Source organism: Oryzias latipes, chromosome 9, assembly GCF_002234675.1.
Source record: "Oryzias latipes chromosome 9, ASM223467v1".
Classification (NCBI taxonomy): domain Eukaryota; kingdom Metazoa; phylum Chordata; class Actinopteri; order Beloniformes; family Adrianichthyidae; genus Oryzias; species Oryzias latipes.
The window spans coordinates 31,594,238-31,608,006 of NC_019867.2; the positions used below are offsets into that span (position 1 = coordinate 31,594,238).

Sequence of the window (13,769 nt, forward strand, 5' to 3'; positions counted from 1 at the left end):
ACATTAACTCACAACACAACACATTAACTCACAACACAACACATTAACTCACAACACAACACAATAACTCACAACACAATAACTCACAACACAATAACTCACAACACAACACATTAACTCACAACACAATAACTCACAACACAACACATAAACTCACAACACATTAACTCACAACACATTAACTCACAACACAATAACTCACAACACAATAACTCACAACACAACACATTAACTCGCAACGGAAGTAAAGCTGCAATGGAAGTGCTTTTATTCTGAAATTTCCACTGGGCTGAGTGGCCAACTGCCTAACAGAAAGTAACGTCACAGTGAGCTGTGGAGGGAGCATGTTTCTTGTACAAGAGAAGCTACACAATGTTAACGCACACTCCTTGGCGCTGCACTCACACCCCTCTCTGTCGCTGCACGTGCTCCGCTCCTCTCCGTTCTTCAGCCCCCTCTTCTCACACTCACTCGGTCCCCAACACCCCCCACCCACACACACACCCTCCCAGTCCCTGCACGTGTTCCTCTCCTTTCTTCCTCTCCCTCTTCCTCTTCCTCTCACACACGCACGCGGTCCCCAACACTTGACACGACAAATGTGGAGAGATCGCACTGTCAGGCTTTAAAGAACACAATTTCTAAGAGGCGGGGCGTTGTACTCCCCCAACAACAGGTTAGATGACAAAACCCGGTCCATTAAGCTCTGCCGTTCACGGAGCTTCAGTAGAACTCCAAAAGCCACACGGCCTAACGTAGGCCGCTAATATATATTCATGAGTGGGAAAAAACCCGCTGAACCGACCTTAAAACCGCCCAAATTATGCATTTTTGACCGCAAATTTACACCCAAAACCGCCCAATCTGGCAACGCTGCTGCTAGCTTCTCTTGTAGAAGAAACATGCTCCCTCCACAGCTCACTGTGACGTTACTTTCTGTTAGGCACTTAGCCACTCAGCCCAGTGGAAATTTCAGAATAAAAGCACTTCCATTGCAGCTTTACTTCCGTTGTGAGTTAATGTGTTGTGATGTGAGTTATTGTGTTGCGTTGTGAGTTAATGTGTTGTGTTGTGAGTTAATGTGTTGTGTGTAAAGTTAATGTGTTGTGTGTTAAGTTAATGTGTTGTGTTGTGAGTTAATGTGTTGTGTGTAAAGTTAATGTGTTGTGTTGTGACCCTTCTGGGCCACCGTACTTTATTCTTTTGTAGCAAAGTTGGTAGCATAATTCTTTAAAATGTTTCAATCAGGTATAAAAAACTAAATCATATTTCATTTTTGTCTTTATTGTCAGTTCTGATTACACCGTGTAAACTTTTGAGAATCCTGACTCTACAAAAATGGAAGTTATCCAAATTTCCTATATCTTTTTCTTTTTGTGTCGTGCTATCGACAAATTTTCTATTAATTCTAAAATATAATTTCCCTTTATTATTTCACACTGAATGCATCAATGTATGGAAATCTTGAAAATGTTGCAAAATAAATAATGAATGTTTAATTAAAATGAAGTGTGTTTCCTGTTTTCCACTGATGACATTCTAACTTGAAGAAATACTGTGGAAACATCTCAATGGCAGATTTTATTTTGAACTTGACTTTTTAAAATTAAACCAACAATCAAGAATCACTTAGAAATAATTTTGTATTTGATAAATTGACTGATTTATTAAGCAATAGAAAACTTTAATTTTGGGGGAAAAGGTTTTTATTGTTAACGTCAGTTTCAGTACAAAAGAATGTTTGATATAAAATGTACATCTATAAAAATATAAATAATATAATCGTTAATGATGTGTGCCTTGGATTCAGGTCAGATCTCAGTTCTAGTTTTACTAGATCTAAGCGCCCTATTTTTTTATTTTTGTGCTTGTTTATTTTAATCGTCATGCTTGTTTTTATATCTTGTTGTGTTTTAATGTAAAGCAATTTGTGTTATGTTTTTATATGAAAAGTGATTTATATAGAAAGTTTTTATTTGATTTGATAAAATAAAAATAACTGAAAAAATCTAATGAAATAAGTTGGCAGGGGTAGGAATGAACAAACAGAAGCATACAAGAAGGATATAGAAGTAAGATTGATTAAAAAACATTGCAGACTTGACATTTTAAATGATTTTATGTCTGGATCAAATTTCAAGACATTTCACATCGTTTTGTTGTTTTGCTAAACGAATTGATTCAATATATTTGACCTCCACCCGAAATAAACAAACCTTTGGAATTTTGTTGTTTTGTTTTGTTAGAAACTGTGCATTTATGAAGGTAAAATTTAACAAGCAGGATTAATAAATTTATTAAAAACTGAAATGGTATATTCTTATGTTGGTGGAAGCCAAACAATACATGTTTCCAAGGCAAAGACGAGGAGGGAGCAAAGTTATAACAAAAACAGAAATTACAGAAATATTTGCCAAAAAGGTTGAGAAAAGAGGAAAAGGCCAAAATAGACGAATAACTGTTACATGTGCAATTTTACAAAAGAAATAAGTTGAAAAGGTATTTAATACGTCAACAGTGGGTTTAAATCTTCTTAAATAAGTTTGCAGGGTAAAATCTTTGTAAAATCTTTTATTTTCTCTCTGAGTGGTGGGTTGTGACGTCATCTCTGTGCGCCATTCCGAAGAAAACAGCAGCGGGAAAATGGCGGACGTGGTGAACGTTGGCGTGAATCTGGACGCTTTTTCTCACGCAATCAGCGGCATTCAGGCGCTGCGGTCGAGCGTGACTCGCGTGTTCGAGTCCCTTAAAGATGGCATGAAGAACCGCGAGACGCTGGAGGGACGCGAGAAGGAGTTTCTGGCCGAGTTCCAGGACAACCTGCAGGCGGTGAACCGAGACCTGAAGTGAGTCCGCGGGAAAGAAATGAATGCGCTTCAATGACAAACTAGTGCCTCAGGCTTTCTCCACAGAATAAGTCCTTCTCTACATTCATATGCTAGAAAAGTCCAACAACATCAAAGTTAACCTTTAAATTGTGCTACTTCCATTTACAAAAATGATTTTATTCAGAAGAAATGAAATAAATGTTCATGTGTTTTTGACACATGAAAGAGACTTTTTAATGAATATTGTTGTTGCTTTTTTTATACCAGTCTGTGGAACATTATAGTTCTTTATCTCTCAGCTGCCCCCAGGCTGGGGGGGGGGGGCGCCACAGCCAATCATCCCCCTCCATCGAACCGTCTCCTCTGCATCCTCCTCACACCATCCACCCTCATGTCCTCCTCCTTTTCATCCACGAACCTCCTCTTTGGTCTTCCTCTCCTGGTATCTTCACCCTCAGCATCCCTTCACCATCATCCTCATCATCACTGCTCTTCCTCTCAAACGTCTCCATCCTCTTCCCTGCATGGATAACCACAGCATCCATGATTTGTTCCTCTGATGGATTCAGTCCTGATCCCTCCTGGTCCCACAGAGAACCTCAGCATCTTCATCTCTGCTGCTTCCAGCTCTGATGAGTCTCTAAACCAAAAACATGGCTGCTCTCACATTGGTCCTCCTCCTTCTCCACCTCTGCTCCCTGTAACCTCACCGTTCCTCTTGAGTTCCTCTCATTTCCACACAGATTCTCTGTCCTGCTGCGGCTGCCCGTCGTCTTTCTCAAACCATGTTCCTCCACCTGCTCTCACTGCAGATCACGATGTTGTCTGCAAACATCATGATCCACAGAGGTTCCTATCCAACCTCTTCCTGGAGTTTGTCCTTTTTTCATCTCCCCAAAAACCACACAGCATTCTTCCGTCTTCCACCAATTGTTCATCTGACTAAACTCTCCTCTGTGGAAGCATTTCTGTTGCATAAATACAAATAAATGTCAATACCAGAAATGCTTTTTCATTCACATCATTGTATACAAAAGAAAAGGATTTCCAAAATTGGTTTTTATTCTTAACTATGCAGCAGAAATGCTTCCATCCTCCTCAGCCACGACTTCACAGTCTCCGATCTCTCAGATTACGTTTGAACATTCTTGTACTCCCCCCATCTTTTCTGGAAAACGTCTTTGTCTCTGACATTTCCAGTCTTTTAGTAAAGTTCACCACCATCTGTCCTTCATTCCTGTCCTGAACACCAGTTCTGTTTCCTTCCCCCACCTGTCCGTCAAAGTCAGATCCCCCCTGGACCTCCTCATCCGTCTCCTCCTCTTCTTACTCACATCCTACTGGGAGGTCATAACTGCTGAGACCTTTCACCGCCACACCTTCATCTTCAGACTCACCACCTTATCTGAGGCTCTCTTCCCCTCCAGAACATTCTTATCAAACTCCTCCTTCAGGACGTTCTTCTTTCCATCCAAACCATTTTTGTTTGTCCAATCATCAACCAGATCCTTCAGCGGGCGTTGATCATTTCTGGAAATAACATGTTTGTCAATATTCTGACCCGCTCAACAAAAAACGGTGGAAGTTGTTAAACTGATGTGATGAGTTTGTGTTTTTATGACAGATGGGATATTTTAAAATACAAAATGACAATTAAAGGTGGAGGTAACTGTGATGACAGAGACGATGTCTGTGCTTTAAAACTATTGAGACCGGGTGTCACTGCCTAGATGCTAACAGTTTGTGAAACCCCGCCCCTCTCTGTGAAACCCCGCCCCTCTGCAGTGAGCTGGAGCGGCTCAGTGGTCTGGTGGGCCGTCCCTCAGAGTCTCATCCCCTTCACAACAGTGGTCTGCTCAGTCTGGACCCGGTTCAGGATAAAACTCCTCTGTACTCTCAGCTCCTTCAGGCCTACAAGTGGTCCAACAAGGTAACAGGCCCCTTTGTGTTGTTGCCATGGTGACGGCGCCTCTTCATACGACAGATTGAAGTCTTTTCTTTGTTTAGTCTGCCGATAAACGGATGCGTTCAGCTCTTAATACTCCGTCCATCGTCTCCTTATGAGCTCATCTGAATGAGTGCCGTCGTTGTCGACTGGAGGGTTTCTTTGGCCCCCAACCGGTCTGCCAGCGGACTGGTGGGCTGTTATCCTGATCCAGCACTCTGGATGACTCTTCAGGTGAAGTGTCGCGGTCTTTGAAGGTCGCTCTGATGCCTCCGTTTGTGTGTGTAGCTGCAGTACCACGCCGGCTTAGCCTCCAGTCTGTTAAACCAGCAGTCGCTCAAGCGATCCGCCAATCAGATCGGAGCTTCAGCCAAAAGAAGACCCAAAGTCCAGCCGAGCACCCTGGTGCTCCCCCCTCAGTGAGTACCAACATTCATTCCTGTCGTCTCTGGTTTCACCGTTGTGCTTCTTAGCAGGCGGTGAGGCAGGAACTGGTTCAGAAATCTGCTGCTGTAGGCGTCTTTAAACGTCCTGTTGATGTTGGGCACCGTTTGGTGGGGGGGCAGGTCCTCCTGCGCTGCTGTCGTCTGGTTGAAGTGGACTTAAAATAAGATTGTTAGGTTATAGATAGGTCAAGATTATAAAAGAGAAATACCCTAAAGAAGTCACTCGCCTGCATATCATGAACACATCTGGACATTTTCCTGCAACAAAGCGCTGCAGAATACGGCAGGAGACGCACAAAAGCCGTTTGGTAAAGTTAGCAGGATGTTCGCAGGTTTGAACTCCCGGCTCAACAACTCTAATGTTTAAAACTGACCGCAAGTGTCTCTAGCATTCTGTGCTAACTCAAACAACGGCCTGCAAAGGCATTTCACAAGACAAAATAAATATGAATACTCATCATCCTATTCATGTTACAGCCACACATTACATTTAAATAGAGATCGGAATGACGGCTGGTTAATACTTGGATGGCCCTTTACTGCCTTGCTTTAAGGCTCAAAGTGCTTTCCAGTCACAGTCCCATTCACACACTGACGGCGGCTCCACTGCCGTTCACTGGCGCCAACCTATAACCACTAGGAGCAACGTGGGGTTCAGTGTCTTGCTCAAGGGCACTTCAACACACGAGCAGGCATGGCGGGAATTGAACCTTTTCGATCAGAGGTCTACCGCGCCCCGTGATGTGATCAAAAATGTTGAATCGCTATGTAGGCAGGTCTAAAGCTACAGTCACTAAACTTTATCAGCTATTTTTATTAGTTAATAGTTTTCTCTTTGGGCTTAACTGTTCCAGTTGCTTCCCAGAAGTTCTGTTTAGGCGTCAATAAAGGAGGTTAATAAAATAATAAAGGAGGTTAATAAAATAATAAAGGAGGTTAATAAAATGAAAAAATGTTGAAAACCTAGATTTCTTTATTAAATATATTATTTATATTTTAAGTGTTGTACTAAAGTATCGAATCAGGACTTGGTATCGTCGTGTACTCAAAATGAAACGACTCTGAATCGGATCCTGATGGGGACATCTCTGGTTTGTATGAATTTTTAGGAACACTTTATTGGAGTTTGCCCTTCATCCTTTTTTGTGAGGTATGTCCAGGAAGCTCGTGTTTGCGGATGTTCACACCGTTGCTGTCACTGTGACGGTTGAAGTCCTGCTTGGCTTTGGTCCATAGACGGTTCTAAAAACTGTGCGCAGGTACGTGGACGACGTCATCTCGCGGATCGGCAGGATGTTTCCGGATATGTCCATCGAGCTTTTCAGACCCAACGGCACGTCTGCCGTGCTGCTGGTACGGAAACACTTTTCCCTGCCGGCCGTCTGCAGGCCAGCTGGTGGCAGCGGGTCTGACCTGTCTCCCTCTCAGGTGACTCTGGGGAAAGTGTTGAAGGCCATTGTCGTGATGCGCTCGCTCTTCATTGACCGAACAGTTGTCCGGGGATACAACGAGAATGTTTACAACGAAGATGGAAAGGTGGGAGCTTGGCTCACCTGTCAGGCCAACATTGACTCGCCGACCGTCTCTGTGCTAAACTATCTGTCATCCACAGCTGGACATTTGGACCAAGTCTCAGTACCAGGTGTTTCAGAAGGTAAGACTGTCCGCCCTCATGTCAGATGTCCTCCTGGTCCAAGTCTGGAGGATTTGATCCATTTTCTTGTTCTCAGGTAACAGACCACGCCACCACTGCCCTGCTGCACTACCAGCTGCCCCAGATGCCTGATGTGGTGGTCCGGTCCTTTATGGTGAGGCGTCCAAGTTCTTCTTCTCCCTAATCACCGTCTCAAACCGGGAACTGTTGTCTCTTATTCAGACTGGTAATTTGCTGCCAGACGGCGTGTCCTTTAGAAAGGGAATTAACCTTAGGAACGTTTTTTTTCCATGAGTGAGCGGTAAGGTTTTGCAGGCTAAAAGCCTCAGAGGAAGTTGACCTGAAGGATGTGTGAAGGTGCTGAACGTGGATTTTAGCAGCTTAAAAACAGAAATTTGCATCACATGATTTAATCACAACTGAGCACAAATAACATAAATGTTTTAAACTGAGAGGATTTGTCAAGTGGGATACTGCTGTTCTGTGAACAGTTGGAGTATGGTTGCCATGGTTTCCATGATGCACCGTGACCGCAGCTATCAAGCTATAGTCTTCAACCTTGTCCCAGATGTTAGGGCTGAGTTGTTTACATAAATTAATTGATCCAAGCTTAATAAATCAATAATAGATCCATAAAAGAAGAGATAGATCTTTTATGCCTTTACTTTTCCAGTGGCTAACGCATACTAGGAGTAAAGCCTCGGTCAGCTAGCTTGCTAACATAGAATGGAATTTCCCATAGGGCTGCTAATGCTAACGCTCGTTTGCCCTAAACATACATTGCTGACTAAATAAACAGTTTTATAGACTCGCAGGCAGGAATTTTCCAAACTCTTTTAAGAAAATATTATTTAAAAGTAAACATTTGTGGGTCTAAAGCACCGTTTTGGGTCAAATGTTCTGGAATAAAGTATAATACTGTAGCCTGAGCTCCACCTAGTGGCCAAACTGAAACAGAACATCTTTACAATGCTAATGATCTGCACATTTTTGCTGGAGCTTGTATGTATGGCGGGGTCTCCACACTTTTTTGGCATGTGAGCTACTTTTGAGACGACAATGTCTTAAAGATCTATATAGCATTTTGACACTAAAATACTGTTTAATCATAGACATGGTATTATAAACTATTAGTACATTGTTTATGTACTGATAATTCAAAAACTACACAGTAAGAGTACACAAGTCACAAGTGTGAGGGGATACTTTAGTATTAACAGATGAGGATCAGTATCTAGTCACTACCGTATTTCATGCTCTGCTGTAAACCGTGCAATGGAGGGAGCATGGCATTTCTAAAGCGCTGCTGGCTCCATGGTCGGCGCTCCAGAACGGCGTGCTACAGGAAAACACTGCTGGCTTAGTGAGTCGGATCCATCGGGTGAGGACCGCGGAGGCACGGCAGGCGATCCGGAGGCAATCCGGGCCTCAATAAACACTCCAGGAGGTCCGCAGTGGTTCTGCCGGGTACTGGAAACATTTTTCTTTTTCCTGGGGGGGGCCTGGCAAAAAATAATTCAGAAGCACTGGGCTAAACCAAACTTTGTCGAAGGTCAAAGCGATCAAAGGTCGTTGTAACTCAGAGACTAAACTGTGTGTGAGTGTGGAGCATCGTCCTGAACTGCTTCCCCCCGTCTGTCTCGTCTGCAGACCTGGCTGCGCAGCTACAGCAAACTCTTCCAGGCTTCTTGTCAGCGATGTGGTCACTTCCTCCAGGACGGACTCCCACCAACGTGGAGGGACTTTAGGACCCTGGAGGCATTTCATGACACCTGTCGAATGTAAAGGGACACTTCCTGTTGATAGTTTTTGTATATCATATTTTGATTTGTATAAAAGAATAATCCATTTTGAGTCTGTTTTATATTTGTGTGTTCTACAGATCAGGTCATTAGAAACATGTTTGGATCATTTTTGTTAGTCATGACTTAAGAATTTAAACTAAAGCTGCGTTGATAAAATTGAATAATCAATCTGAATTTATCCATAAAAGCAGAGATCCATCTTTTATGCATTTTATTTTTCAATGAGCTAACTAACGTAGAACAGCAATAAAGAAAATGTCTGCTAGCTTGATGCTAACATATAATGGAATTTCCCATAGGACAGCCAATGCTAACGCTCGTTCGACTTAAACATACATGGCTGACTATAGAACAGCTCTATTGACTCACAGGGAGGAGTTATCCAAACTCTTTGTGGTCTAAAGCTCTGTCTTTTGCTCAAATCTTCTGGAAAAAAGTGTAATCCTGTAGCGAGAGCTCCAACTAGTGGCCAAATTGAAACACCCTCCGGGTTTTGAGTGAATCGAAAGGTTTTAACAAATTGTGATTGGAAATAATTGGTGACATCCAGTCCTAATTTACACTCCAACAGTCTACAGGCTGTTTCAAGCTGCTCAAGGAATTGAAGAAAAGCATAATCAGAGAAGCGGGAAGTAATTCATGGTATATGCATTTTTGACTTACTCTTTGGAATACATGCATATTTGTACTTGCTTAATTACATAAGACCTTGATTCATTACAAGGGAATACAAAAATACTTAGTCACCAATTGTGCAAGTACTACCGACGAGAGTGATCTAAATTTTATTATGCACATTAATCATTAGAAAAAATAGGGCAGAGAATCCAGGACATTAAATTTGTTGCTTTTTTTAAAAACATAATGACTGGTTAATTCATCAATAAAATAAGTATTTGCTCTGAGAAAAACAAGAACCACTTGAAGCTCCGTAAATCACATGAAGTTCTGTGAACCACCCGAAGTTCCGTGAACCACATAAAGCTCCGTAAACCACTGGAAGCTCCGTGAACCACATAAAGCTCCGTGAACCACTTGAAGCTCCGTGAACCACTTGAAGCTCCGTGAACCACATAAAGCTCCTTGAACCACATGAAGCTCCGTAAACCACACAAAGCTCTGTGAACCACATGAAGCTCCATAAACCACATAAAGCTCTGTGAACCACTTGAAGCTCCGTGAACCACACTTGTTCTGGGTCTTCCCCGGGGCCTCCGCACAGTGGGACATGCCCACATGCAGTGGTGTTGAGATAATGCAACTTACTTTATTTACTTACTTACTTTTATTTACTTTATTGTTCTCCGCATTTTGACCCATCCCCGGGGGGCAGCAGTGAGCTGCAGACTAGCCGCACTGGGGGGGCGACGGCTGGCTGGGGAGAGAGAGGATCGATCCGCCCACTCTTCGGTTACTGGACAACCTGCTCTACCGCCTGAGCTAAACTGCTCTAAAAAGTAAATCATAGAAACAACCTCTGCTGTGACACACAAGTTAAGCTTGGCCGGCATCACAGATAATTGGCTCTGCCTCTGTCACAAAAGGCTCACCTGTAAAGATTTAGAGGTGATGTAGATGGTAAGCCTTCGCCCGGCTGAGAAGACTGAATCTGCAGTATGTCAATAACTTAAATATCACCACATGGGACTGCAGTGCCAGTTATGTCCCCTGCTTCAGCCGGTACACGTCTATTACCGTCTGAATAATAATAATACACTTTACTTGTATTGCACTTTCAAGATAAAAATCACAAAGTGCTTCACAGTGAAACACGATAAAACACAGAATATAAAAAAGAATTAAGAAGAAGCAATAGATAGGTTTTAAGCTGCTTTTTAAAAGAAAACACTGAGTCTGCAGACTCCGTGTCCTGGGTCTTCCCTGGGGCTTCCCTCCATCCATAGGGACATGCCCGGAACACCTCCCCAGGGAGGCATCCAGGAGGCATCTGGACCAGCTGCCTGAGCCACCTCAACTGGCTCCTTTCGATGTGGAGGAGCAGCGGTTCTACTCCGAGCCCTCCGCGGGTGACCGAGCTTCTCCCCCTATCTCCAAGGGAGCGCCCAACCCCCTTACGCAGGAAGTTCATTTCAGCTGCTTGTATTCTGGACCTCGTTGTTTGGGTTATGACCCAGAGCTCATGACCATAGGTGAGTATTGGAACAAAGATCAACCGGTAAATTGAGAGCTTCGCTTTTTGGCTCAGCTCTCTCTTCACCACAACGGACCGATACAGCGACCGCATTACTACGGACGCCGCTCCGTCTGTCAATCTCACGCTCCGGTCTGCCCTCACTAGTGAACAAGACCCCAAGATATTCAAACTCCTCCACCTGGGGCAGGGACACTCCACCCACCGAGAGATGGCTAACTACCTTTCTCCGGTCGAGAACCACAGCCTCGGATTTAGCGTTGCTGACCCTCATCCCAGCTGCTTCACACTTGGCCGCAAACCGCCCTAATGCACGCTGGAGGTCATGGCTCGATGAAGCCAACAGGAAAACATCATCTGCAAAAAGCAGAGAGGAAATCCTGTGGTCCCCAAACAGACCCCCTCCAGCCCCTGGCTGCGCCTAGAAATTCTGTCCATGAAAACTATGAACAGAACCGGTGATAAAGGGCAGCCCTGCCGGAGTCCAACGTGCACCGGGAACAGGTCTGACTTACTGCTGACTATGCGAACCAAGCTCTTGCTCCGGTCATACAAAGACCGGACAGCCCTCAGTAAAGCCCCCTGGACCCCATACTCCCAGAGCCCCCTCCACAGGAAACCACAGGGGACGTGGTTGAATGCCTTCTCCAAATCCACAAAGCACATATGGACTGAATGAGCGAACTCCCACGAACCCTCCATTACCCTAGAGAGGGTGTAGAGCTGGTCCACTATTCCACAATCAGGGCGGAAACCATACTGTTGTTCCTGGATCTGAGGTTCCCCAGCGGGGAAGGAGGCTGCCCCGTGAACCACCACCTTAACGTGGGGGGGGAGTTTAAGAGCTCGAGTGATCCCAGGAGCTAAGCTGTCTGGGGCTTCAGCCCCTGGTAGGGTCTCCCATGGCAGACAGGTCCTGGTTGACGAGTCAGACAAAGAGTGGTTCAAAAGCCCCCGATGAAGAGTAATACCAAGGACCCAATTATGTCGCCCGGATTGGCGTCACCGGGGCCCCACTCTGGAGCCAGGCCTGGGGTTGGGGCTTGCAGGCAAGCGCCTGGTGACCAAGGCTCTTCCCACGGGCCCCGGTCGGCCTCACCCTGAAGGAGCGACGTGGGACCACTCTCCCATGGGCCCACCACCCGTAGGAGACCTCAAACGGGCTGGTGCAGCGTGGTTTGGTTGGGAGTCAAAGGCGAGTACCTCGGCGGCCCAAACCCCGGTCATGGAACTTGGCTTTAAAAGACACATCAAGCTGAATATCATAAGCATAAAAATGACAAGAAATATCATTAAAAGAACTTATGCTGGAAAGGCACCAGACACAAAATAAACAATGAAGGTCCCAAAACTGAGCCTTGTGGGACACCAGAAGTGAGGGATGCAGAAGAGGACTTAAACTTTGAAAAAACAACAGAAAAAGATCTGCCAGTCAGATAAGAGGAGAACCAGTTTAAAGCAGAACCGGATACCCCAACCCCTGAAGGTGAGCAGTGGGATGATCTAGAAGAGGTTTGGGAGAATGTCCTATGGCCAGATTAAGCCAAAGTAGCTAAAAACGTCACTTTCTGTGTTTGGCGGAGAAATAATACCGGGTTGCAACCATCCTGCTGTGAAGCACGGAGGTGGAAACATCATGCTTTGTAGCTGATTTTCTTCAAAAGGATTTTCTTCAAAACTCATCACCTGGATAACCAAAGAGTGACTACGTAAAAAGCATTTCAAGGTTCTGGACTGTCTCTGGGCCTACATCCAACAGAGTGGATAGAGGTGAAAGTCCATATTTTTCAACAGTCCCAAAACTTCACAGCTCTTGAGAAGATCTGCACTGATGAATGGACCAAAATAGCAGCTACAGTGTGTGAAAACCTTGTGAAGATGCACAGAATACCTCTGACATGGACAACAAAAGGGTAAATGGCAAAGAATTGAGATGAACTTTTGTTATTGACTGAATATCATGTTCACCATAATCTGCAAATAAATTCTAAAAAACCAGAATGAACCTATTGTGAACATTACAGGCCCCACTCATTTTTTAAGTGGGAGGATATTACCAATGATTTAATTTGAGTCAGGTGTTAATTTTTCAGCTCTTTGTCCTAACTGGAAGTAATACAGTACGACTCGATCTCTGAGGCCCCGCCCTCCTCTTCTTGTGGGTGCCGCCCATTTCATGATGTCATCGTAGAGCTGGTCTCAGCAGCGTGTCTGCGTTTCTCCCACGAAAACAAAGAGCATCTGAACTATTCCAAAGATGGAGGATCATATTGTTAATATATCATAAAATAAAAACATTTAACTGATCACCACTAGCTCCACAGAGAAAGTGGGTGTGTCTGTTGCCCTGGGGTTGGAGCTGGCAGCCCAGACTCTTCCTGGAAGGGGCGGGTCCTCACTTTGTGATGTCACAGGAAAACAGCTGCACTTTATGACAAAAGAAATAAACAATCGATCATTTGTTTATGAATGTGTTGAGGTTTTTGGAGGATTTTTACTGTTGGTGCTGCACTAACTGAGGAAAATACCAAATACTTTGGAGTAATCAGTGACGAGTTCTATGATTAAGTTTTTAATGTTTTATAAGACCTAAAAATGAAATTCACAATAACAGGTTTAAAAAAAATCCAATCACTCTGATCTGTTGCACAACGACTCACATAGAACGTCACACACCAAGAAATGAACTTATTGCTAAAATGATGCAGGAATCCAGGTGTAAAAAAATAAGAGCAAAGAAAACGGAAGGATTTGATTTGTTATTCCTAATTTTTTCTTTCTTTGTTTTGTTCCACAGCATCTTCATATTTGTATTGTTTTTATGGAGAACAAAACATTAAACGTTCTTTAAGGTTTACCTTGATTTATTCTGGATCAATATTCCTGCTTTTTTATACATATTTATGTCCAAAAAGTGGAGTTTTAAAGGTTTAAAAGTT

At 43.9% G+C, this 13,769-nt stretch overlaps 1 protein-coding gene across 1 annotated transcript; it reads left to right on the top strand.

The window, feature by feature from the left end:
• The first annotated feature begins 2,601 nt into the window (after window positions 1–2,601).
• Window positions 2,602–8,727, top strand: med27 (mediator complex subunit 27). Its single transcript, XM_004072837.4, has 8 exons — window positions 2,602–2,846; window positions 4,614–4,758; window positions 5,062–5,192; window positions 6,479–6,572; window positions 6,648–6,755; window positions 6,832–6,873; window positions 6,950–7,027; window positions 8,524–8,727. Exons 1-8 carry the CDS (start codon window positions 2,644–2,646, stop codon window positions 8,656–8,658), a joined length of 936 nt encoding a protein of 311 aa, XP_004072885.1. The 5' UTR covers window positions 2,602–2,643; the 3' UTR covers window positions 8,659–8,727.
• The last annotated feature ends 5,042 nt before the right edge of the window (window positions 8,728–13,769 follow it).

Excerpts from the sequence above, each read along its gene's own strand:
- med27 (XM_004072837.4), top strand. The coding sequence starts at position 2,644 with ATGGCGGACGTGGTGAACGTTGGCGTGAATCTGGACGCTTTTTCTCAC. Across the intron at positions 6,573-6,647 it reads GCACGTCTGCCGTGCTGCTG|GTGACTCTGGGGAAAGTGTT; the intron begins GTACGGAAACAC and ends TCTCCCTCTCAG. Across the intron at positions 6,874-6,949 it reads AGTACCAGGTGTTTCAGAAG|GTAACAGACCACGCCACCAC; the intron begins GTAAGACTGTCC and ends TCTTGTTCTCAG.